The sequence below is a fragment of the Coturnix japonica genome, chromosome 1 (assembly GCF_054131305.1).
Source record: "Coturnix japonica strain WE chromosome 1, WE-NBRP24, whole genome shotgun sequence".
Lineage (NCBI taxonomy): Eukaryota > Metazoa > Chordata > Aves > Galliformes > Phasianidae > Coturnix > Coturnix japonica.
The window spans coordinates 55,560,173-55,585,663 of NC_140663.1; the positions used below are offsets into that span (position 1 = coordinate 55,560,173).

Here is a 25,491-nt window from a genome sequence, read left to right on the forward strand (position 1 = left end):
TGCTACTGTTTAGGGCTGTAATTGAGTTCTGTCATTGTGAGGCAATGGGCGAAAGGAAATCTTTGTTCTGTATGATGATTGGGGCTGTACTGAATACATTTAATGCACAGTATTTCTGAAAAGAGCCTGGTCATTGATTTGTTACATGAAAAAATGTCTTTTTCTAACTTTTCTTTACTTCCTAAACTGAAGTGATCCACACCTGTGTTAATATTCAAGCACAGAAAACTAGTTCTGGTCTCTGGAATTAAAGATGCAAAATAATCTGCATGTGCCTCCTTGGAAGTACTAAGGGTCATTGATTTATTAAGTGGTTTCTGAAGAGACAACTTTCATATTTTGCTGCCATCAAAAGCATTCTCTCCTAAGGAATTAGCAAGAATTTGCTTTCATTTGTATGTTTTGTTGCATTTTTAATAAGGGAGGAGGAAAGGGAAGTCTAGTTAAGTGCCAGAAGTGTGTACATTGGGTGGGACTCTCTGCCGGATGACCAAAGGCTTTCTCTGATCCTGCTGAATGTGTATGGGTGAAATCAATGCAAATATTTTGTGTGCAATTCTCTTAGCCTCAATTTCCGTAATTTAGCTGACTGTAACGCTAATAAAACGTAGGTGAATCAATCAAATTCCTGTCCGGCAAAGTATGAGCCATTACAAAGCATGATGTGGTGGGGGAAGAAATGTCTCATCACAGGAAGGCATTTGGAACTGGGTGGAAGTAGTAGGAAGAACACATAGCCTCCAGGCAGTAGCTATCCCATCTCTATCCCATTCTCTCCCTTTTTTGTACTTCTTGTGATCCACAGAGATTTTGCATTTTCCCCAGCGTTCGTTTTGAATCTGTTTTTTGGTCTTTGTGGGAACTAAGTGGATGGTTGTACCAAAACAGGAGCTTGATTCTGAACACAAGGACTGTATTTTATTACAGGAGAAGTTGCTATTTTAGGATACATATGAAAAATAACGTAGAGTTTGATCTGAGATAAACAAGACTGGTTAGCATTAAGGATATGAAATATTAATTCAGAATGTTAAATGTGGCTTTTATTCTAGGGTTTTATTCTAGGTCTGCTCAATAAAGACACAAAACAGATATAAAGTGCTCTTAATGGTGATGTCTGGGATTGTTGCTGTCAAATATGAAGCTTCGAATGTGTGGGCTTTTTTGTTTTGTTAATCTACCTTTAAAACTATTTTTATTTGCTTTGCTATCACTAGGGGAAGGTGAGGTGGTGGAAGACTCAAAGATGTTCTCTCAATTATTGAGAGCAAAGTGTAGGGGCTGAAGCAGCCTTTTGTGCATGTGAAGAAGCAAGCTATTTCAGGCTTTCCTTAAAATATGGGGATTTTGTGCCAGCCTAGTTTGATGCACTTGGTTGTAGTATGTCACATAAGAAAGATGTTATATTGTGGTTTTAGTCTGTTCATATTCACCTTGCTTTTCTACGCTTGGAGATCTTGTGTGTTGTGGTTTTATGATCTCTGTTATCAGTACTCCATATCATAACATCATGTAGTGTACTGGGAGTTAAAGAGTTAATGCTGCAGTTCCATGGGTTGTTGGTAGTTCTGGGTACTTCCTCTCACAATGGATGAACTACAGCTCCCAGCTGACTTCAGTATTCCATTTCCATTATCCATTGAGAGGAAAAGATAAAACAGACTGGGAGTTATTAGTCTGCTCCTCTTTTTCTGTACCTACAGCTTCTCTGAGCAGCCTGTGCCAGGGCACTGCTGCCTCTGAGTAAAGAATTCCTTCCTAACATTTATTTATATATTATTCCTTCCTAACATTTATAACCTAATTTAGGTTAGAACCTAAATTTCCTCTCTTCTAGTTTAAAGCTGTCTACTTGTCCTGTTGTTATTAAAAAGTAATTCCCCTCCTGCTTTTAATCTCCTTTCCAGCACTGGAAGGCTTAATTGAGGTCTCCCTTCTCTTCTTCAAGCTAAACAAGCCCAATTCTTTTGACCTTTTTTTCATAACAGCACTTGGCTTTGTCTATGATGGCCCAGTAGAACAGGTTGTTTGAGTAGAAATGTGAATGCATTTTTGTTAAGGACTGTACGTTTCCAAATGTGTTGCTGTTCCAAGCAACCAAGTTGATTTGTTTTGAATTTTTTCCTTTATACAACTTTAGTTATTCATTTGAATGGAACTGGACTGAGTTGCACCTTTGATTACTGCAGACTGCAAGAAAAACAAAAAAAAACATCCCAAAAACAAACCCAAAACCTCAATTAGCTGAAAAAGATGCTGCAATCCTATGAGATCATCTACTGCTTTGGTGATGTTATTGAACTTGATTCTAATGAACGTTGGAGTAGCAAAAGCAGAACCACAAAAAGCAGATGAGGTTTTCTGGCAAGCTTATGTTTTGGAGAATATTGCTGTGTGATGCCAGCAGTTCAGTCCATCCTTAAAGAGACATGTAATATTGGTAGAAAATTATGTCAGCCATTGCTATGAATACAGGGGTAGCTGGGATAGATTCTGTTGTTTGTGTGAAGTAAATGCATGCTGCAGTGATTGAATTGTGATTCAGATTCATAACTCAGCAGGCCAGTCTGGTCACTTGGATATTTACTGTTCCAGTCTTACTAAAAACATAGAGGGTAGAGGGTTTTTTTGTTGTTAAAAAGCAGGTATGAAGTAATTTTTCTCTATTAAACTGAAAGCTAAGTTTCACTGGGGAAAACTGAGAACCCAAATGCTCATTACTGTGTATTTTTTTTCTATAGAAGGTAGTTGGAAGAGTCACTGCTTTGAAATAAGAATCAGATAAAGGTTTAACTTAAAGAAAAAAACAAACATGGGAGTTTAAATATAATACAGATAGCCAGAATATGCTATATCACATTTTCTATGAATGTTCCAGGCCTTATTCAGCCTGAAGTAATTGAGTAGCTGGAGGGAGAAAATAAGGGGCTCTGTCATGATCCAGTGAAACTCCTTCTTTGTTATCAGTGCCATGGAAACCTGGAGGCCTGTTGACATGCTTAAGGTTATCACGTGCCTATGAGCTTTCTTGGATTTAGCCCTCTTTTGCATCTTTATTGAAAATCCACTCAAATAACCTCTAGATCAGTCTTGCTGCAGTTTTAACTCCTAAACCACAGTTTGCAGCACTGTTGCTTTTCTTCTAGTAGTGCTGTGTCTCCAGTACTGCTTTAGTTGCTCTTTGTGGCTTGAAGTGAGCCCAGTTTCCTCTCTTAACTCCTTGTAACTGATGTGACAGGGTAAAATGTCTCTGGCATTTAAAAGATGATGATATTGATGCTGTTGTCAGTGGCGGCAGTGTGGTTAGGAATATTTTACTCAGTAGTCCTAAGCCTGGAGTGTACTCCCACATCCCGCCTATAGCTTAGCTGCTAAGTGGTACCAGCAACCTTACAGCTGGTCTTGGATATCATGCTGATAAGTGTGAGAGGTGGGAGAAAACTGGCGTTTTCTGTAGTAGAACAGGAACATCTATAATGGAAAGCTATCTGATGGGGACGTTTGTGGTTGTGTTTTTTTGGTGCTTGCATCCTCTGGAAAATACTAATCATGCCTTAAGTTGCATCACCTAATATTAGCAGCTGTTCATAGCCTAGCTTTATTTCATGGCCACAAAGAGAACATATGAAGAGAAAATCTGGAACCCATTAACTTAAACATTTGCATAATAGTGTTTCAGCAAATGAGTCTGTCCAGAGAGAGTGCATGGCTCTCCATGCATCGTCCAGTAACACCTAGCGCCTCTGGAAGGACATTGCTTAAGGGGTGCTTGAGAGTAGGTAAAAATGCTGTAGACTGAAGTACGTACGTAATGTCAGTAGGCTTAAACTCACTTAACAGCACACTCACTTAACAGTTCTTCCAAGGATCTGGAAGAAGATGAAGGCAGGAAATTGTTGGCATAGAAAGATTCCTAGCAGGAATCTCTGAACCCTGTGGGTAAACCTATTCTAAGGCAATACATAGAGAATACATAGAGAATATTAAAAATAGCTCCGAATGAGCATTGAAGATACTTTAAAAAAAAATGAGCAGATGTTTGATTTTTCTTGTGTGATGCAAGTTAACGTGACTGTAAAATCCACCTTTTGGCAGTGGTATTTTCCCATAAAAGGACAACAACTGCCTGATGGGCTTAATTTTCTTTACGTCTTGCATTTCTGCAACTAGTTGGAAACGATTTGTGTGGAATGTGATTACACTGTAAGAAACTTTTCTTTCCTTGTCACTACACTCAGCTGCCCTCTGACATCTATTATGTCAGGTAGCCAGATGCATTTCCTTTCATAAGGTTAGACACCTCCCAGTCCTTATACTGTGACCCCTGTAGTACTATTTTTTGTTGCTTGCTTCCCTGGAGTTGCTAAGCAGAAGGCTGATGAGTTCCCTGCTGAATTTCCAGGACTGCTGAATGAATAAATTGTGTAGGGGAGTGAGTGGGAAGAGAAACAGCTTTTTTCTTTTTTTCTTTTTTTTTTCTTTTTCCCATTTGAACTGAAAGCAGTTTTCTTTATAATAGCGAAGCAAGTAAATCATTAAAGTGAGCAGCACCAACAAGTAACGATTAGTCTGAAATGTGCCAGGGTGTAACTTCTGAGTATGGTTATTTTGTAGATAAGGCACGTGATTATTTTCAGAAGACGTTAAAAGCAATTTGCCTGTAATATATTCATGGAAAATAATCTTTGGTGTTTCAATAGGTTGCTTTGTATCACAGGCTGTCAGCTTGGACTACGTCCAAAGCAGGGAGGAGAGTTTTTGTAGCAGTGCTCGCTCCCCTGCCATCCCCAGCTACATAAACTCAGTAGGCTGCAAGATCTAACAATCTAAGTTCTTGCTGCTTTTGTTACACTATGTAATAATTACGAAGGACAGGAATGATTATACTTATTTATTCACATGTATTGGGATGTAAAAATATGGAAAGAGCTACATGCCATTATCACTGAACAATTAACTCATGGAGTTCCAGCTTGCTTATCCCGTATACAAGAAAATATATCTCCAAACTCTTCAGTATTTGATGCTGCTGTGATAGTACAGTCGACATAGGTGTGAAATGTCTGTGGAATAATAGACAAATGTTTTAAAGGAATTTGTAGGGAAGATTACGTGATGGAAAACAGCTTGTTTAGTCTGATACAGTAAGATTCTGTTTCAGCTCTTTATAGAAAATGTGAATAAAAGCAGTGGAAATAAGATGTGTTCTGCCTGGTAGAGTAAGTGGAGTAATTGGAAGCACACTTATTACAAAGCAGCCCGAAAGTATAATTGATAGGTCTCTAATTAGCTGCCAGAAAGAAAAGAAGAAGGGACAGTATGTGGAAAGCAGAATTACTGGAAGATTTTTTGTCAATTAGAGATTTTGTTTAATGTGAAAAAGATGTGTTGTAGGCTTGTTGGATGCTGTGGACATATATTCTATGTGATGTTTTTGTTTCAGCTGATCCAGATATCCAAGGTTATTGTGCATGAGGGTGATAATCTTTCGGAGGCTGTTTGTATTTTAGTTTGCTGTGAGGTTCTAGAAGTAGACTGCAGCTACAAATGAGATCCTTGATGTGCTAGAATTTACTTTTACTGCCTGTGTCAGTATCTCAGATGCTTATATGAAGCTGCCTAATTCTCCATCTTTCTGAAATTTGTTTCTTCTGTTCCCTCTTGTCTCTTGTAGCATTTCCTCATTGTTTGTCTCTGGTCTTTGCTGATACCTTACATTGCAGCTAGATTGTTTCTGTGCAACCTGGAGATCTGGGTTTTCTTGTCATGGACTCATAAGCTAGGAAGAAACTTAGTTCAAAGTAATTGAGACCTCAGCTATCAAGAGACAAGCCACAAGTCAAAACCTGCTTGTTTAGATGAGGAACCTGCTTTTAAAAGGAATCAGTTATTCACAGTCCTAGTGAAGAACATGATAGGAACATGAACATATCTTTATACAAGTTATGTAAGAGGTCTGGGGAATCCTTTTTAATTCACGGCTGTCCTTCACAATAGCTCCCATCTTGAGTATCACCAGTACTGGCTATTAGCACACCATTGTCTGCTGATCTTTCAGTGGTCATTTCAAAGTACTTTCAGAAGACTAATTCCTGTTTCTTATTGCATGTAGTGCTTTATCTTAAAAAGCTTCTAGTAAAGTACTGTTATTAACATAAGGGTTTCTTTCTGGTTCAGCAGAAATAATAGGGCAGGCAGCCAGGCCATCACTCACTGTCAGTGTTATAACAGCTCAGAATCTAATTAGTTTATCTCAAAACTGTTATTTGTAGTAGGGACTTTCCAATTTAAATTCTGAGTACAGAGATGCACTGAACTCTTACGGTTTGAAGAATAGTCACAGTTGACAGTTATGGTACTTTGGGTGAAAATGTGGATATTTTCTTCAAATCAGGAGGTTATTTCAGCAGCAGTAAAATTGACTGTAATTTTATGGTTATGGTTTCTGTCTACTTGGGCCACGGTTGTTTTAATAAAGAATTATGGTACCATTTCTGTCCTTTCTGCTATGTGATTTACCTTAAAACATCTATGCAGGCTTTCTAAATTATTCTGATGAGTCTTTAAAAATACACCATTGTAACATCAAGTGATGATTTGTACATACACAAACTATTTTGAAGCTTTGCCAGGAACAGTGCTTATACTAGCTGTCTTACTTTGTAGAATCACTAATATTGGAAAAGATCATCCAGTCCAGTTGTCAACCTGTCACTGCCATGCCCACTAACCACGTCCCTCAGTGTCACATCCACGTGCTTCTTGAATGCCTTCGAGGTCTCCACCACTTCCCTGGGTATTTAAAAATAAAACATAAGCTCTTCTTTCTTGACTGCCCTTATCAAAAGTTCCTTAAAAATTTAAAGCAACCAGTTAAAGACAGTAAACAGTGACAGGTCCGATTTGGTAATTTAAACAGAGGAATCAAAGTATGATCAGTTGTATCACCTATTTCAAGACATGTGGAAATATTTCCTATTATTTACACAGTCCTGGAGTAGTGTGGAGAAGGAATTTTGATTTCTTTATCAAATCCCACATTCATTGCTCATCAAATTGAAATTCTGTTATAATTATTTTCCTTTATCTTAGATCTATGGAATGCCTTCTGCTCCTTTTTTAAGTGGAAATACTAACTAGAATTTGTCTTTCTAGGAAGCTTCAAAATAACATAAATTACTTATGTGTGCCTGATTTGAAACTAGGTTACAAGTGATTTGATGTTTCTAAAGCACTGATCTCCTGCCTTTTAAAATTCAAGGAACTTTGAGGTGTAGGAATGTAGGTGCTTTATACCTGAGGCGCTTTGAACCAAATGGGCTATTCTATTCAGTATTGAAAAACATTAGTGGGATGATGTGATGTGATGATGTTAAAAAGCATCATCACTGTAGTATCTACTCAGCAAATAAAAAGAATGTTGATCCATCTCCACCATCCTTCTGAGTACCATATTCCTGTTGATGTGCTATTATTTATTCATATCAGAAGAGGTAACTGTAAGTTTCAGCTACCTAAGAAAAAAATTGTCTTAGTTAATTACTAACTTAGTCAAGCAGCAGTGAGGTGTGTTGGTGCACAAAGGTAAGTCAAGTGAAAGTGGTCGTATTGGAAGTTATTCTGAGGTTTACAAGATAGGTATAAAAGAAACCAAGAAACTAACTTGCAGCTCCTGTGTAACTTCTAACTCTCCTCCTGGTTCCTTTTGATGATATCTGATTTGTTTGTTTTTTGGGTTTTTTTTTAGGAGTTATGTTAATATTGAAGATGAAAGATAGGGTTTTGAGGATGGTGACAGTGCTGGTCAGTGTAATTATGATATTAAAACACTGCTAACTGAAGTGAACTCAGTAGTTACCAGTATAATACTTTCAGTGTTAAATTTATATAAAGAGAAAGGTTAATGAGCTTCTTTCAAATGTGTTTTTAATTTTAAGAGCAGAATAAATCTGCAAGCCTCAAGAGACCATTACGTTAACTGTTTAATCTGCTGTAAAGTGCAGTCTATAAAATTGTAGCCATTTGTTGAGACCAAGATCTTGATTCATGTAGTAGTTGTATCCAAGCTTTACCATCAGTCTGGTACCAGTTAGATGTTGGGTAGGTATCACTGACTTATCTGTAGGAGTATAATTGTAGCAATTGTGGGTGAAGAGCAGGAGCATTCAGGAAAGCCTGTGACCTATTAGTAAAGCAGTGCTGCTTCTCTTGGGACATCAAAGTGAACTTACAGCAACATTATTCCACTAAGGGAACTGTAAAAATGGATTTGCTATGTGATTTGCTGAACACCATTCAGCCCCTCCAGTTGCAGTATTTTTAGCTACAGCTGGAGATGGTGGTGTTCAAAGATTTGCGGCTCATTCTATTGGATTTGGGACTGTTCCATGTATTTAGAATTCAGGCTGTTGTTTTGTCAGTGCTGCAGCAGACTGGAGAACTGCAGATAATGCAGTGCTCCTGCACAGTGATATACACCTGCTGCTGACCTAAATTATTGGTTGTAAACATCCACTGCTCCTCAGCTTCTGCAAGATATATGTACTGGCTCTGTGGGATTATGGCTGGACCAGCAGTAGGTGTTTTCATTCAGTTACTCTCATTTTTTATTCTTCTGTGCCAGACACTTATTGTCTAACAGTGGTGAACCAAAGAAATCCAGTTACATTCAAACTACTTCACAGACATAATTTAGTTTAATAGACACCAAATCACTGTTCCTTAGAAACAAGCTGCCCAATATATCTTCTTGTCTTCCTTTCAGTCCATCTTCATTTGAACATAGGCAGTCCTTTTCTTTGCTAAATAACTGTTTTCTTGCCCTTAGCAGCTGTAACACCTGGTCCTTTACATATGCTTTTTATCTGTTCATGAATTTCGTATGTAGTTCCTCTGATTGTCTCTGGTACTTAAGCCTGTTAAATACTGCTTACCCTTGCTTTGGAATCAAATAACATAAAGGGGTGGTTTGGATTAGGATTTATTTGTTGTTTTCCTTCCCTATTATAACAGTTATATAACAATTACTGCTATATTAATCTGATCTCTTCATTATTTGACAGAATCACAGAATGGCTTGGATTGGAAGGAACCTTAAAGCCCACTCAGTCCCATCCTCTTGCAGTGGGCAGGGCTGTTATCCAGTAGCTCAGCTGCCCATGGCCCCATCCAACCTGGCCCTGAGTACCTCCAGGGATGGGGCAGGTACTCTGTGCTCTGGGCAGCTGTGCCAGGGCTGGGTAAAGAATCTCCTCATGACGTCTAGTCTAAACTTGATTAGTTTAAAGCCATTCCCTCTTGTATGAGCTAGCAGCGTGCACTTGCAACCTGGAAGGCCAACTGTGTTCTGGGCTGCATTAAGAAAGGGGTAGCCAGCAGGGAGAGGGAGGTGATCATTCCCCTCTGCTCAGCTCTTGTGAGGTCCCATCTGCAGTACAGTGTCTAGGCCTGGGGCCCCTAGTACAGGAAGGACTTGGACCTCTTGGGCCACTAAGATGATCAGAGGGCTGGAACACCTTTCCTATGAGGAAAGGCTGAGGGAACTGGATTTGTTTAGCTTGGAGAAGAGAAGGCCCTTGGTGAGACCTCATTGTGGCCTTCCAGTACTTGAAGGGAGCATATAAACAGGAGTGGGAATGGCTGTTTACAAGGGTGGATAGTGATAGGACAAGGGGGAATGGTTTGAAACTGAGACAAGGGAGGTTTAGGTTAGATATTAGGAGGAAGGTATTCACGCAGAGGATAGTGACACTGGCACAGGTTGCCAAGGAGGTTGTGGATGCCCCATCCCTGGAGGCATTCAAGGCCAGGCTGGATGTGGCTCTGGGCAGCCTGGTCTAAGTGGTTGACAACCTAACACATAGCAGATGATCATTGTGATCCTTTTCAACTCAGGCCATTCTATACTTCTATGATATGATTCTATCACTATCTGTTCCTGTTAAAATTCAGTCTCCCTCCTAATTATAAGCTCGTTTTGAGTACTCCAAGCTGAACAAACCCAACTGTCTCAGCCTTTGTTCATAGGAGAGGTGCTCCATCCTCTCCAATTAACTTTGTGGCTCTCCTCTGGACCCAATACAACAGCTCCACATTTTTACTTCAGCTGTATCTTCATCCTATTTATCTAATTACTTCCAGACCCAATTCTGTTCCTGTGTTTTGTGCGACTTACAGTCTTTGTTTCTAGTATCCTTTACAGACATTCTCAGTCTTTCAGTTCCAACTTGTGAGATATCCATTTCCCTTTCTTATTGTTTCTTCCTCATCCTTAAATTTTGCTTGACTTTCTGGTCCTTCATTGTAATAGATTACCATTTAAATAGGCCCTTCTTCATCCTTATTAAAAAAGCATGCAGAAATTCATCTTTTTCTTCCTGTAAAATCATTCAACCCTTCAGATATTAGATCACTCAGCCTAACTGCTGCTCCCTAGCGGGGGCAGTAATCACCTTCAAGAGATGTTTCATCCTTCATACTCTGTTTGAAGCTGCCTTTATTGTGACTCTGTTCCTTCTTGTTCTTGAGCACAAATGCAGCTGCAGTTCTCTGCAGTGACTTCTGTGAAGATCAATGAGGGGAGATCTGAGGACCATATAACATAAAGGCTATCTGATAATGCAGTAAAGCCTTTAAAGCACTGCAGGACTCATCAACTCTATCTTTTTAGCTCATTTTTAGTTATTGGATTAGCTTGCATTTCTGAATTGAGCACAACCCTGTCATCTACTATTCTGGATGCTTGAGCAATTTAATTTTGATCTATATTTTACCCTTCCATTGCAAATCACTCATGTCTCCCAGTTTAAGGGCTTAATATAATTTGGTATGGTTCTAACTTGACTGGCATCTAATTTCATTTCAGTAATAATTTGCTCATTTCTGCTTCACTTATGATCCACATCCCTCTCCGTTTAATAATGTGCTCTGGCACAAAGTTTTTGTATTTGGTTGATTTTGTTTCTAACGGAGTGTAGGCAGACCATTCGCTGTGTTCTTCAGGACCTTCAGAATGTCCTGCTAAATGAGTACTACTGAATGTTTCTGTTTCTAATGCCCCCACTTTTGTGGCTGTTACTAGACCTGTTCTTCCTGCCATCTTTTGGAAGCTGCTGTTTGTGCGTTACTTGATATGTAATCACCATTCCTTTGATTCCACTTCTGTCACTATAGTGACTTGAATAGTAGCTTGTGCTTTACGTGTTTTTATTTATGTTTTTCTATTTCATTCTTGTGTCCTTTCTTTAAAAAAGATTCCTACCAGACTGAAGTGCTGAAGCTTTACTGTTTCGGAAATGTCTTAGAGCGATTGCTCTTACCTTTTCATTTCTTTTTTATTTAGTAGTACATTACATTGTGGCACTACACTACCAACCAAGCATGAACAGCAGTGTTTAGGTCATATAATTGAAATTTGTTTTCCTTTTAATTATATTAGGGCAATACTTCTGTATACGTGGATAGAGGACATGATATCATTGAAGAGATCTGGAAGCTCCTTCTGGTGGTCAAGAGTAATGTGTTTCTCGTAGTCCCTTATGACCAGTCTCAGCATGGCTCCTTTTTTACCATCAGATGGTTCAACGTGTGGTGGTTGTTTTCTTTGTATCACGTTTGTTAAACTTTCTGTCATGAAGGTTCCTGATTTTGTTCAGCTTGGACTCCTGTTTATTTGCAAACCAGTAACGGTATCGCCATATGACTTATTGCTTGCTCTAGAGGCATGAGCTTATCTGGCACTTGGAGTATGCACCCAGCCTGCAGTGGTGCTGTGTGAAATAGGTGTGCGTACAGTTGTCACTCCGTTGTCAGTTGTGTGCTTTGGTTGCTGTCTTTAAAACAATCTTTTTAGTAAATGTATCTTAAAAAAGTGGTGTTGTTAGTCGTATACATTGACCATGTAATACATTTGGTATGTGGTCCAAGAGAAATGCAGTTTCCTCAGTGTGTGCCAGGCATGGCAAAGGTTGGATGCCCATGCACTAGACCATGTCTCTAAGCACCACACGGATGCTCTCTTGAATACCTCCAAGGATGTGTGCATTGCACACATGGCGGTAGCAAGAGTGTTTTGGTTAATAAGGAGATTTTCTCAGTAGCATATGATTTTTAGAGAAATATATTTAGTGATTTAAAATGCAGTGTAAGCCCCACTAGAGGTGCCGTGGGGGTGGCCTCTTGCAGGGCTGTGGAGCCCGCTGTGTGCTGCCTGCCCTCCTCTTCTTGGGGCGCCGTGGCCCCCCATCAGAGCGCTTGGTGCTCCGTCCTGGAGCGGAGCGGCTGCAGTCGCAGTGCTGGGCGCTGGGTCCTGCTGCCTCGTGTCCCGGCTCCTGGTGGGGCTGCTGCTGCTGCTCCCCGGGGCTGGGTGCGGCACGGAGCTCAGCAGCAGCCGTGTGAAGGGCTCCGCTGGATGTGCCGGGGAGCTCCTCGGCGTTGGGACCCTCGGAACTGCTGGAGAGTGCGGCGCTGGGGGTGAGGGTTGTGTATGTGGAGGAAGCCGCGGGGCTGTCCTCCTGCCCCCGTGCAGTGCTCTCGTGGTCGAGGCCACGCTTCCTCCGAGTCTCCTGGCCGCAGCAGCTGATGATGCTGTCAATGAGCCAGTGGATGATCGGCACGGCAACGGGTCCCACGCTGGGCTCTATGCACCGCACCATGGCATCCCTGTCCAGCCCCAGCTGACACAGGCAGCATAGGAACAGGCTCTCGGTGGACCTGACCTGCCACCACTGGATGCCAGGGATGGCGGAGAGCTTGTGGTGCAGGCCGGGCAGCACAGGGTCGAGGATGTGGCGTCGCTCCCTGAACACTGCCGCCCACTCCTGCGGCTGGAGGCCGCCCGCTCTCGCCCTCATCTCTGGCCCTGCAGCCCTCTGCTGTGGTGGCAGCGGCGCAGAGGATGGAGCGTGTGCCGCAGTGCCGTTGGTGCTGCTGCGGTGGAACCGGGCAGGGACCGGCACTCTGGGTGGGGAGACAAGACACTCCATGTAGTCTTCATCATCTCCCCACAGGCAGACCTTGATGGTCCTCATGTCTGTCCTGCAGAGCGGGCAGCTGGCTTTCAGCATGGCCCAGCGCTGGATGCAGCCGAGGCAGAACTGATGGTTGCATGGTGTTGCATACGCAACGTCCCATCTTGCCTCACGACAGACGGGACACGTCCATGCCTCCTCTGCGGCCATGGTTTTTGCCCTGCTGCACGTGAGGAGAGTGTTCAGAGGCAAACTGCCCTCCTCCACCGGTGCTGTAGTGCTGGTGTCACGCACTGCAAGAGGAAGAGAGGTCACAGTCACTCACGGTCCCAGTGTTTTCTGAGGAAAGGCCCCATTTGCTCAGCAGGAATCCCTCCTGGCCTAGTGGCTGGGCTGTCTCGTGCTCCCCCACCAGTACTGGGCCAGGCACCCCAGGGGATTTGTCCCTGCCACACCACTCACCTCTGCCACTGTGGGCACGTCCCGTGGGGCCCTGGCTGCCTGCACTGGGCAGGGCCAGGGAAACACGAACGATGCTGTGAGGACGGGCACTGGGAACTGCTAGAAGCAGCCACAGGCACGGCCCAGCACAGCCAAATCCTTGATCGCCTTCCAGACCTCGCAGAACCGCTCAGTAGGAAGCCAGGAACAAGCCAGACTGAGGCAGGCCCTGCTGGCGCACCTATAGAAGCAGTGACTTGCATGGAGTCACAATCCGTTGCCCTGTGATATCCTAGCCTGTGTGCTTGGTGACATCACTGGGGTTGAAAGGAACTCCGAGGTCCTCAAGACCAACCGTTAACCCGGCTCTGCCAGGTCTAAAACTAATGCAGACATGTCCAACCCCTCTTTAGTGCTAACTTTTAACATCATTCTGTGTTTTTAGTGATGTTTTCATGAGGCAATAACTCACATTATTAAATAACGCATATGTTTTTTTTCATATATACGTTAATTGTATAAGTGTATTATTTATTTTATGTGTGTCCTGAGTTATATTTTTTTAATATTTCATTTTGACAGCCATCTCCAGAGCTGGGCAAGCTGCTCGTGCTTCTGGAGGCATCATGAAAGTGCAAAGTGGCCCTTGTTTTACTGCATTCTCTCAGTTGTCTGATTTCTGTTGGCTTACACTCGTTCTGTCATAGATTTCTTTCTGCCACTTGTACACTCAGTCACTTGCAAGGACCAAACACATACGTGTGTGCAAGTGGAGAACTGAGCATCACATCGGACTGGGGACACCAGTACTGAGTTCTCGTTGTGTATCTGGAATTATTAACTGGGATTGGCAAACTGGCTTATGTTTGTGTTAGCTGTGAAGTGTGGGTTTGATAGCGTACCACACTGTTTTGCTTTGTTCCTCATAAATGTTAGTTAAAAATCCTGAATTTCTTAGTTTTCATGTTTTCCTTTCCTAGATATTTTATTACTTCAGCCTTGTTTTTCATTGCCTTGACACCTCGTCTTTAGCTCAGGTTTCTTCTTTTTATTTACCTGAAAGTGCCAAAAGAACATCACTGAGGTTCTTTAGAGCTCCTATTCTGTTTCTTCTTATCCATTATCTTGTGTTTTGTTCTTTGTTTGTAGAGTCTGCTCTTAAACTCTTATTATTGTCTTAAAAATTTTTTCAAAATCATGAAACACTTGTGGAAGGCATCAGTATTTGGTTTCTGGTGCCGCAGCCTTGTCGATGGCCATCCAGGTTGTTCTGAGCTCTGTTTCTTGGTCAGCATGGTGTTCAGAGGCACACAGAGGCTTCCTTTCGGAAAGGAAAGCTCTGGCATCCGATGCTATTAACTGATTTAGCTTACAAGCTCAGCACTCCCTTGTTGACTGCTGAACGAAGCCTTCTCCTGTTGGTTCTGCTGCTCCCCTGCTCTGCAGGAGCATGACTGTCGCAGGAGGAAGGCAGCCTATCTGTGCTCTGGAAACTGCTGTGGTGAAAATTAGTGGTGGATCTGGACTGTTGTCACTTTCTTGTGTCTAGGTGGCACTTGGTAGCCTGTCCTGCTGCAGTGATAGAAGTAGATATCGTAGAATGTGGTCATATCATAGACTGGTTTTGTTGGATCTCAAATTTACCCAGTTCTAACTCTCTTCCATTGGCATTGCTGCCACCTGGAAGTTCAGGCTGTCCAGGCTCCATGCAACCCAGCCCTGGGCACCTCCACCCACAGCTTCTCTTGGCAGCTGTGCCAGGGCCTCACTGCCCTCTTGGTAAAGAATTTCCTCATGACATCTAATCTAACTCTTACCTCTTTTAGTTTAAAACCATTCCCCTTGTCCTGCTGCTGTCAGATCGTGTAAAATGTCATTGTCGAACATTTTAATAAGCTCTCCTTAAGAACTGAGCATACTTAATACAGGCAATGGGGCATGGTCTGCCCTCTTCTGTTTAAAACAGGTTGCTTTATGCACCTGTGGTGTGACTGCAGTGCTACTCAGCAGAATGCCAGTCCGCCATCTTACACAACCTTGTATGTTGGATGAGTCCACCATAGTATGACCTGGCAGAACTTCAGTGAAGCCTGCCTTTGAAAAGAAAGGAGTGTTTTTTAGTCTTGTTTCTTGTTCCCAAGGACATACCTTTGTTTAGAGCTTTCAACAGCTTAAATTAGTAGTTGCTCGTGTAAATGCCGGAAGCAGCAGAAATGTTTGAATATTCTTTCATTCTCTTTAAACTTTGAGTGTAGAAATAATGGTTCTCAAAGCTAATGTTGTCCCATGCAGGCCTATGTACTTCAGTTCCAGGAGCTGGAACTGGCATCTCTAACCTTGCACTCAGTTCTCTAATCCTGTTGTTTCATGTCCAACCGTTGTTTGCCACATGCTGACATTAAGTATGTTGTGTAATCACAAGGAACGAGTCTCATTAATGACCTGTGATGTAGTCAGCACTGATGTGCTATTGGTTGATGGAAAGAACTGGAAGCAATACAAATCTTAGTAATAAGAAACAAATTAAGAATTTAAGGTGCTTGTGATAATTAAATGTATTAGAGTACAAAAAGTGTATTTGTTATCAATTTTTAGCAGTTGGGAAGGTCTTCTTTCGCTGCCTTGGGTATTTTGAATCTGAGTTAAGACTGATATATTTTCCTTGGTATTGGCTTAGATGTAGCTCCTATTTCAGGAATTATTGAGACTTCTGCAGTAGAATAGATTGCGTGTGCTGGTGCTGCAGATAATTAAAACGGAAGGTCTGGTTGTGCTTGAATTCAGTTTTCTTAGTGTTGACTTTTCCAGTTTTTCAATGCTCTTCCATGTTTAAATAATGAGAATTCCTGCAGTTAAACCGTAATGGTCTCACTTTTGACCATTTTCATTATTTTAGGATGGTCTTGCAGATACGTAGGAAAAAGCCCAGTCTCAGTCATAGCTCTTTCTACTATAGGCCCTGAGGAGTTCTATTCCATGTTCCTGCTTCAAGCATCTCGAATGACGTTAGTGACCTTGTTCATTTCGTATCTGAAGCTCAAAATTAGGTGTTGCTCAGGATCTTGCCCAAGACAAGTTTTGAATATCTAAAATAATAATTTTAGATAATCTCACATGGCTCCTTTTTTACCATCAGATGGTTCAACGTGCGGTGGTTGTTTTTTTTGTGTCACATTTACTAAACTTTCTGTCATGAAGGTTCCTGCTTTTGCTCAGCTTGTACTCCAGTTTCTCTGCAAACCAGTAACGGTATCGCCATATGACTTAAGCTCTTACTTGCTCTAGAGGCATGATCTTATGTGGCACTTGGAGTAATCACTCAGCCTGCAGTGATGCTGTGTGAAATAGGTGTGCGTACAGTTGTGACTCCGTTGTCAGCTGTGTGCTTTGGATGCTGTCTTTAAAACAATCTTTTTAGTAAATGTATCTTAAAAAAGTGGTTTTCTTAGTTGTATATATTGACCATATAATATATTTGGTATGTGGCCCAAGAGAAATGCTGTTCACTCAGTGTGTGCCAGGCATGGCAAAGGTTGGATGCCCATGCACTAGACCACGTCTCTAAGCACCACACAGACACTCTCTTGAATACCTCCAAGGATGTGTGCATTGCACACATGGCACTAGCTGCAGTGTTTTGGTTAATGAGGAGACTTTCTCAGTAGCATATGATTTTTAAAGAAATATATTTAGTGATTTAAACTGGAGTGTAAGCCCCACTAGAGGTGCCGTGGGGGTGGCCTCTTGCAGGGCTGTGGAGCCCGCTGTGTGCTGCCTGCCCTCCTCTTCTTGGGGCGCCGTGGCCCCCCATCAGAGCGCTTGGTGCTCCGTCCTGGAGCGGAGCGGCTGCAGTCGCAGTGCTGGGCGCTGGGTCCTGCTGCCTCGTGTCCCGGCTCCTGGTGGGGCTGCTGCTGCTGCTCCCCGGGGCTGGGTGCGGCACGGAGCTCAGCAGCAGCCGTGTGAAGGGCTCCGCTGGATGTGCCGGGGAGCTCGTCGGCGTTGGGACCCTGGGAACTGCTGGAGGGTGCGGCGCTGGGGGTGAGGGTTGTGTGTGGGGAGGAAGCCGCGGGGCTGTCCTCCTGCCCCCGTGCAGTGCTCTCGTGGTCGAGGCCCCGCATCTTCCGAGCCTCCTGGCCGCAGCAGCTGACGATGCTGTCTATGAGCCAGTGGATGATCGGCACGGCAACGGGTCCCACGCTGGGCTGTATGCAGCGCACCATGGCATCTCTGTCCAGCCCCAGCTGACACAGGCAGCATAGGAACAGGCTCTCGGTGGACCTGACCTGCCACCACTGGATGCCAGGGATGGCGGAGAGCTTGTGGTGCAGGCCGGGCAGCACAGGGTCGAGGATGTGGCGTCGCTCCCTGAACACTGCCGCCCACTCCTGCGGCTGGAGGCCGCCCGCTCTCGCCCTCATCTCTGGCCCTGCAGCCCTCTGCTGTGGTGGCAGCGGCGCAGAGGATGGAGCGTGTGCCGCAGTGCCGTTGGTGCTGCTGCGGTGGAACCGGGCGGGGACCGGCACTCTGGGTGGGGAGACAAGACACTCCATGTAGTCTTCATCATCTCCCCACAGGCAGACCTTGATGGTCCTCATGTCTGTCCTGCAGAGCGGGCAGCTGGCTTTCAGCATGGCCCAGCGCTGGATGCAGCCGAGGCAGAACTGATGGTTGCATGGTGTTGCATACGCAACGTCCCATCGTGCCTCACGACAGATGGGACACGTCCATGCCTCCTCTGCGGCCATGGTTTTTGCCCTGCTGCCCGTGAGGAGAATGTTCAGAGGCAAACTGCCCTCCTCCACTGGTGCTGTAGTGCTTGTGTCACGCACTGCAAGAGGAAGAGAGGTCACAGTCACTCACGGTCCCAGTGTTTTCTGAGGAAAGGCCTCATTTCCTCAGCAGGAATCCCTCCTGGCCTCATGGCTGGGCTGTCTCGTGCTCTACCACCAGTATTGGGCCAGGCACCCCAAGGGATTTGTCCCTGCCACACCACTCACCTCTGCCGCTGTGGGCACGTCCCGTGGGGCCCTGGCTGCCTGCACTGGGCAGGGCCAGGGAAACACGAACGATGCTGTGAGGACGGGCACTGGGAACTGCTAGAAGCAGCCACAGGCACGGCCCAGCACAGCCAAATCCTTGATCGCCTTCCAAACCTCGCAGAACCGCTCAGTAGGAAGCCAGGAACAAGCCAGACTGAGGCAGGCCCTGCTGGCGCACCTATAGAAGCAGTGACTTGCATGGAGTCACAATCCGTTGCCCTGTGATATCCTAGCCTGTGTGCTTGGTGACATCACTGGGGTTGAAAGGAACTCTGAGGTCCTCTAGTCCAACCGTTAACCCGGCTCTGCCAGGTCTACCACTAACGCAGTCATGCCCAACCCCTCTTTAGTGCTAACTTTTAACATCATTCTGTGATGTTTAGTGATGTTTTCATGAGGCAACAACTCACATTTTTAAATAAAACATATGTTTTGTTTCATACATACGTTAATTGTATAAGTGTATTATTTATTTTATGTGTGTCCTGAGTTATAGTTTTTTAATATTTCCTTCTGACAGCCATCTCCAGAGCTGGGCAAGCTGCTCGTGCTTCTGGAGGTGTTATGAAAGGGCACATTGGCCGTTGTTTTACTGAATTCTCTTAGTTGTCTGATATATTCTGGCTTACACTCATTCTGTCATAGATTTCCTTCACCCGCTTGTACAGTCAGTCACCTGCAAAGACCAGACACGTACGTGTGTGCAAGTGGAGAATTGAGCATCACATGGGACTGGGGACACCAGTACTGAGTTCTCGTTGTGTATCTGGAATTATTAACTGGGATTGGCAAACTGGCTTATGTTTGTGTTAGCTGTGAAGGGTGGGTTTGATAGCGTACCACACTGTTTTGCTTTGTTCCTCATAAATGTTAGTTAAAAATCCTGAATTTCTTAGTTTTCATGTTTTCCTTTCCTAGATATTTTATTACTTCAGCCTTGTTTTTCATTGCCTTGACACCTTGTCTTTAGCTCAGGTTTCTTCTTTTTATTTACCTGAAAGTGCCAAAAGAACATCACTGAGGTTCTTTTGAGCTCCTATTCTGTTTCTTCCTATCCATTATCTTGTGTTTTGTTCTTTGTTTGTGGAGTCTGCTCTTAAACTCTTATTATTGTCTTAAGAATTGTTCAAAATCATGAAACACTTGTGGAAGGCATCAGTATTTGGTTTCTGGTGCCACAGCCTTGTCGATGGCCATCCAGGTTGTTCTGAGCTCTGTTTCTTGGTCAGTAGGATGTTCAGAGGCACACAGAGGCTTCCTTTCGGAAAGGAAAGCTCTGGCATCCGATGCTGTTAACTGATTTAGCTTACAAGCTCAGCACTCCCTTGGTGACTGCTGACTGGAGCCTTCTCCTGTTGGTGCTGCTGCTCCCCTGCTCTGCAGGAGCGTGACTGTCGCAGGAGGAAGGCAGCCTTTCTGTGCTCTGGAAACTGCTGTGGTGAAAATTAGTGGTGGATCTGGACTGTTGTCACATTCTTGTGTCTAGGTGGCACTTGGTAGCCTGTTCTGCTGCACTGATAGAAGTAGATATCGTAGAATGTGGTCATACTGTAGACTGGTTTTGTTGGATCTCAAATTTACCCAGTTCTAACTCTCCTCCATTGGCATTGCTGCCACCTGGAAGTTCAGGCTGTCCAGGCCCCATGCAACCCGGCCCTGGGCACCTCCACACACAGCTTCTCTGGGCAGCTGTGGCAGGGCCTGACTGCCCTCTTGGTAAAGAATTTCCTCATGACATCTAATCTAACTCTTACCTCTTTTAGTTTAAAACCATTCCCCTTGTCCTGCTGCTGTCAGATCGTGTAAAATGTCATTGTCCAAGATTTTAATAAGCTCTCCTTAAGAACTGAGCATACTTAACACAGGAGTGGGGCATGATCTGCCTTCTGTTTAAAACAGGTTGCTTTAGGCACCTGTGGTGTGACTGCAGTGCTACTCAGCAGAATGCCATTCCACCATCTTACACAACCTTGTATGTTGGATGAGTCCACCATAGTATGACCTGGCAGAACTTCAGTGAAGCCTGCCTTTGAAAAGAAAGGAGTGTTTTTCAGTCTTGTTTCTTGTTCCCAAGGACATGCCTTTGTTTAGAGCTTTCAGCAGCTTAAATTAGTAGTTGCTCATGTAAATGCTGGAAGCAGCAGAAATGTTTGAATATTCTTTCATTCTCTTTAAACTTTGGGTGTAGAAATAATGTTTCTCAAAGCTAATGTTGTCCCATGCAGCTTATGTACTTCAGGTTGCCAACATGCTGACATTAAGTATGTTGTGTAATCACAAGGAGGGATTCTCATTAACGACCTGTGATGTAGTCAGCACTGATGTGCTATTGGTTGACGGAAGTAACTGGAAGCAATACAAATCTTAGTAATAAGAAACAGATTAAGAATTTAAGGTGCTCGTGATAATTAAATGCATTAGAGTACAAAAGGTGTATTTGTTCTCAATTTTTAGCAGTTGGGAAGGTCTTATTTTGCTGCCTCGGGTATTTAGAATCTGAGTTAAGACTGATATATTTTCCTTGGTATTGGCTTAGATGTAGCTCCTATCTCAGGAATTTTTGAGACTGCTGCAGTAGAATAGATTGCGTGTGCTGGTGCTGCAGATAATTAAAACGGAAGGTCTGGTTGTGCTTGAATTCAGTTTTCTTAGTGTTGACTTTTCCAGTGTTTTTATGCTCCTCCATGTTTAAATAATGAGAATTCCTGCAGTTAAGCTGTAATGGTCTCACTTTTGACCATTTTCATTATTTTAGGATGGTCTTGCAGATACTTAACAAAATGCCCAGTCTCAGTCATAGCTCTTTCTACTATAGGCCCTGAGGAGTTCTATTCCATGTTCCTCCTTCAAGCATCTCGAATGACGTTAGTGACCTTGTTCATTTCGTATCTGAAGCTCAAAATTAGGTGTTGCTCAGGATCTTGCCCAAGACAAGTTTTGAATATCTAAAATGATAATAATAAAAATCATAGGATTATGAAAGTTGGAAAAGGCACTAAGATTGTTTCATCCTAGTGTCATCCCATCCCCTCCATACCCACTATCCCTGTCCCTCAGTGCTACATCCACGTGTTTCTTGAACATCTCCAGGGATGGTGACTCTATGACCTGCCTGGGCAGCCTGTTCCAGTAATTCATGTCTCTTTAGGAGAAGAAACACTTCCTACAGCCTGACGGATACTGCCCAGTTGCTCTGACCCCATGTTTTGCTTCTATGCCACTCTCAGTATGAATTTCCATTTCTCACCTGAGAATTTCCTCAGTCACAGGTTGTGACCATTGCCACCAACTGTCCTTTTCCAGTGCACCTCTAAAATATTGTCTTCTCTATCATCCTATCATCCCTCCACGCAGTAGAGGTAGAGGTATGCAAGTAACTTTCCGCTTCTAGGTCTTAAGACTCATGATTGGTTTTACTTTTTAATTGAGAACAGTACAAAACATTTAAGAAATGTAAATAAATGGGATGAATATAACACAACGAAATGTTTTGCCAGAGAAGAATACTGTTTCCTGCACAACTTGAGACCAGATCTCAGAACCTTCCCAGTACTGAGGCTCAGTAAGCTCAAAGCTTTCAGGTAGTCCGTGAGGTAGGTAGCGTCATATGTGTAAGTAGTTCTGTTCAAGTAATCCATGGGAATATGACCGTTACTTTTAAAGATTGCACAGACTTGTATTTCAGTAATAATTTGCTCCTTTCTGCTTCGCTTATGGTCCACAATTCTGTCTGTTTAGTAACTTGCTCTGGCACATAGTTTTTACATTGGTTGATTTTGTTTCTAACGGAACGTAGGTAGAGCATTCACTGTGTTCTTCAGGACTTTCAGAATGTCCTGCTATGAGTCCTACTGAATGATTCCATTTCTAATGACGCTCTCCCTTTCGTGGCTGTTACTAGACCTATTCTTCCTGCTATTTTTCTGAAGCTGCTCTTTGTGCATTACTCGATATATAATCAACATTGCTATGACTCCTCTTCTGTCCCTATTGTTCTCTGAGTGTGTCCCATGCACGACGAAGGTTGCATGCCCATGCACTAGACCAGGTCCATAAGCACCACACGGATGCTCTCTTGAATACCTCCAAAGAGCAGCATTGCGCACATGGCATTAGCTGCAGTGTTTTTATTCTGAAGAAGACATTCTCAATAGCGTATGGTATTTCAAAGCAATATATTTAGTGATTTAAAATGCAGTGTAAGCCCCACTAGAGGTGCCGTGGGGGTGGCCTCTTGCAGGGCTGTGGAGCCCGCTGTGTGCTGCCTGCCCTCCTCTTCTTGGGGCGCCGTGGCCCCCCATCAGAGCGCTTGGTGCTCCGTCCTGGAGCGGAGCGGCTGCAGTCGCAGTGCTGGGCGCTGGGTCCTGCTGCCTCGTGTCCCGGCTCCTGGTGGGGCTGCTGCTGCTGCTCCCCGGGGCTGGGTGCGGCACGGAGCTCAGCAGCAGCCGTGTGAAGGGCTCCGCTGGATGTGCCGGGGAGCTCCTCGGCGTTGGGACCCTCGGAACTGCTGGACGGTGCGGCGCTGGGGGTGAGGGTTATGTGTGGGGAGGAAGCCGCGGGGCTGTCCTCCTGCCCCCGTGCAGTGCTCTCGTGGTCGAGGCCCCGCATCCTCCGAGTCTCCTGGCCGCAGCAGCTGACGATGCTGTCTATGAGCCAGTGGATGATCGGCACGGCAACGGGTCCCACGCTGGGCTCTATGCACCGCACCATGGCATCCCTGTCCAGCCCCAGCTGACACAGGCAGCATAGGAACAGGCTCTCGGTGGACCTGACCTGCCACCACTGGATGCCAGGGATGGCGGAGAGCTTGTGGTGCAGGCCGGGCAGCACAGGGTCGAGGATGTGGCGTCGCTCCCTGAACACTGCCGCCCACTCCTGCGGCTGGAGGCCGCCCGCTCTCGCCCTCATCTCTGGCCCTGCAGCCCTCTGCTGTGGTGGCAGCTGCGCAGAGGATGGAGCGTGTGCCGCAGTGCCGTTGGTGCTGCTGCGGTGGAAGCGGGCAGGGACCGGCACTCTGGGTGGGGAGACAAGACACTCCATGTAGTCTTCATCATCTCCCCACAGGCAGACCTTGATGGTCCTCATGTCTGTCCTGCAGAGCGGGCAGCTGGCTTTCAGCATGGCCCAGCGCTGGATGCAGCCGAGGCAGAACTGATGGTTGCATGGTGTTGCATACGCAACGTCCCATCGTGCCTCACGACAGATGGGACACGTCCATGCCTCCTCTGCGGCCATGGTTTTTGCCATGCTGCACGTGAGGAGAGTGTTCAGAGGCAAACTGCCCTCCTCCACTGGTGCTGTAGTGCTTGTGTCACGCACTGCAAGAGGAAGAGAGGTCACAGTCACTCACGGTGCCAGGGTTTTCTGAGAAAGGGCCCTTTTTCCTCAGCAGGAATCCTTCCTGACCTAGTGGCTGGGCTGTCTCGTGCTCTACCACCAGTATTGGGCCAGGCACCCCAGGAGATTTGTCCCTGCCACACCACTCACCTCTGCCGCTGTGGGCACGTCCCGTGGGGCCCTGGCTGCCTGCACTGGGCAGGGCCAGGGAAACACGAACGATGCTGTGAGGACGGGCACTGGGAACTGCTAGAAGCAGCCACAGGCACGGCCCAGCACAGCCAAATCCTTGATCGCCTTCCAGACCTCGCAGAACCGCTCAGTAGGAAGCCAGGAACAAGCCAGACTGAGCCAGGCCCTGCTGGCGCACCTATAGAAGCAGTGACTTGCATGGAGTCACAATCCGTTGCCCTGTGATATCCCAGCCTGTGTGCTTGGTGACATCACTGGGGTTGAAAGGACTTACAATGTCATCAAGTCCAACCGTTAACCCAGCTCTGTCAGGTGTACCACTAACGCAGACATGTCGAACCATGGCCTGGACTGCTTGTGGTGTGACATCTTTTGACTGCTTACTTTTAACTTCATTCTGTGATTTTTAGTGATGTTTTCATGAGGGGAACACATTTTTTAATAAAATAAGTTTTGTTTCCTATATACGTTACTTGTATAAGTGTATTATTTATTTATTTTTTGTGTGTGTGTCCTGAGGTATAATTGTTTAAAATTTCCTTCTGAAAAGTAATTCTAGAGTTGGGCAAGCTGCTCGTGCTTCTAGAAGCATTATGAAAGGGCAAAGTGGCCTTTGTTTTACTGCGTTCTCTCAGTTGTCTGATTTCTGCTGGCTTACACTCATTCTGTCATAGATTTCCTTCACCCACTTGCAGAATCACTCACTTTTATGGACGAAGACATATATGTGTATGCAGGTGGAGAAGTGAGCATCATGTGGGACTGGGGACACCAGTACTGAGTTCTTGTCGTGTATCTTGAGTTCTTATTAACTGGGATTTGCAAACTGGCTTTTGTATGTGTTAGGAGTGAAGGGTGGGTTTGATAGCATACCTCGCCATTTTGTTTTGTTCCTCATAAATGTTCGTTAAAAATCCTGAATTTCCTTGTTTTCATGTTTTCCTTTCCTGAATATTTTATGACTCCAGCCTTGTTTTTCATTGCCATGACACCTCGTCTTTAGCTCAGGTTTGTTCTTTCCATTTACCTGATAGTGCCCACGTGTTGCTCTTCAGAAAAACATCACTGAGTTTCTTTTGAGCTCCTATTCTGTTTCTTCTTATCCATTATCTTGTGTTTTGTTCTTTGTTTGTGGAGTCTGCTCTTAATGTCTTATGATTGTCTTAAAAATTGTTCAAAATCATGAAACACTTGTGGAAGGCATCAGTCTTTGGTTTCTGGTGCTGCAGCCTTGCCAATGGCCATCCAGCTTGTACTGAGCTCTGTTTCTTGATCTGTATGATGTTCAGAGGCACATGGAGGTTTCCTATGGAAAGGAAAGGTGTGGCATCCGATGCTGTTAACAGATTTAGCTTACAAGCTCAGCACTCCCTTGGTGACTGCTTACTGGAGCCTTCTCCTGTTGGTGCTGCTGCTCCCCTGCTCTGCAGGGGCTGTTGCAGGAGGAAGGCAGCCTTTCTGTGCCCTAGAAACTGCTGTTGTGAAAATTAATGGTGGATCTGGACTATTGTCAC

At 44.5% G+C, this 25,491-nt stretch overlaps 4 protein-coding genes across 14 annotated transcripts in view; 1 reads left to right on the top strand and 3 right to left on the bottom strand.

The window, feature by feature from the left end:
• The window catches only part of BICD1 (BICD cargo adaptor 1), a 157,665-nt gene that overhangs the window by 49,046 nt on the left and 83,128 nt on the right, over positions 1 to 25,491 (top strand). The gene's annotated exons all lie outside the window — the stretch shown is intronic.
• Positions 12,153 to 13,257, bottom strand: LOC146762427 (uncharacterized). The gene has a single exon (XM_085536780.1). The coding sequence runs from the start codon at positions 13,176 to 13,178 to the stop codon at positions 12,153 to 12,155; it is 1,026 nt and encodes a 341-aa protein (XP_085392906.1). The 5' UTR covers positions 13,179 to 13,257.
• On the bottom strand, positions 17,129 to 18,157 carry LOC146762428 (uncharacterized). The gene has a single exon (XM_085536781.1). The coding sequence runs from the start codon at positions 18,152 to 18,154 to the stop codon at positions 17,129 to 17,131; it is 1,026 nt and encodes a 341-aa protein (XP_085392907.1). The 5' UTR covers positions 18,155 to 18,157.
• Positions 22,652 to 24,063, bottom strand: LOC146762429 (uncharacterized). The gene has a single exon (XM_085536782.1). It carries the CDS (start codon positions 23,693 to 23,695, stop codon positions 22,658 to 22,660), a length of 1,038 nt encoding a protein of 345 aa, XP_085392908.1. The 5' UTR covers positions 23,696 to 24,063; the 3' UTR covers positions 22,652 to 22,657.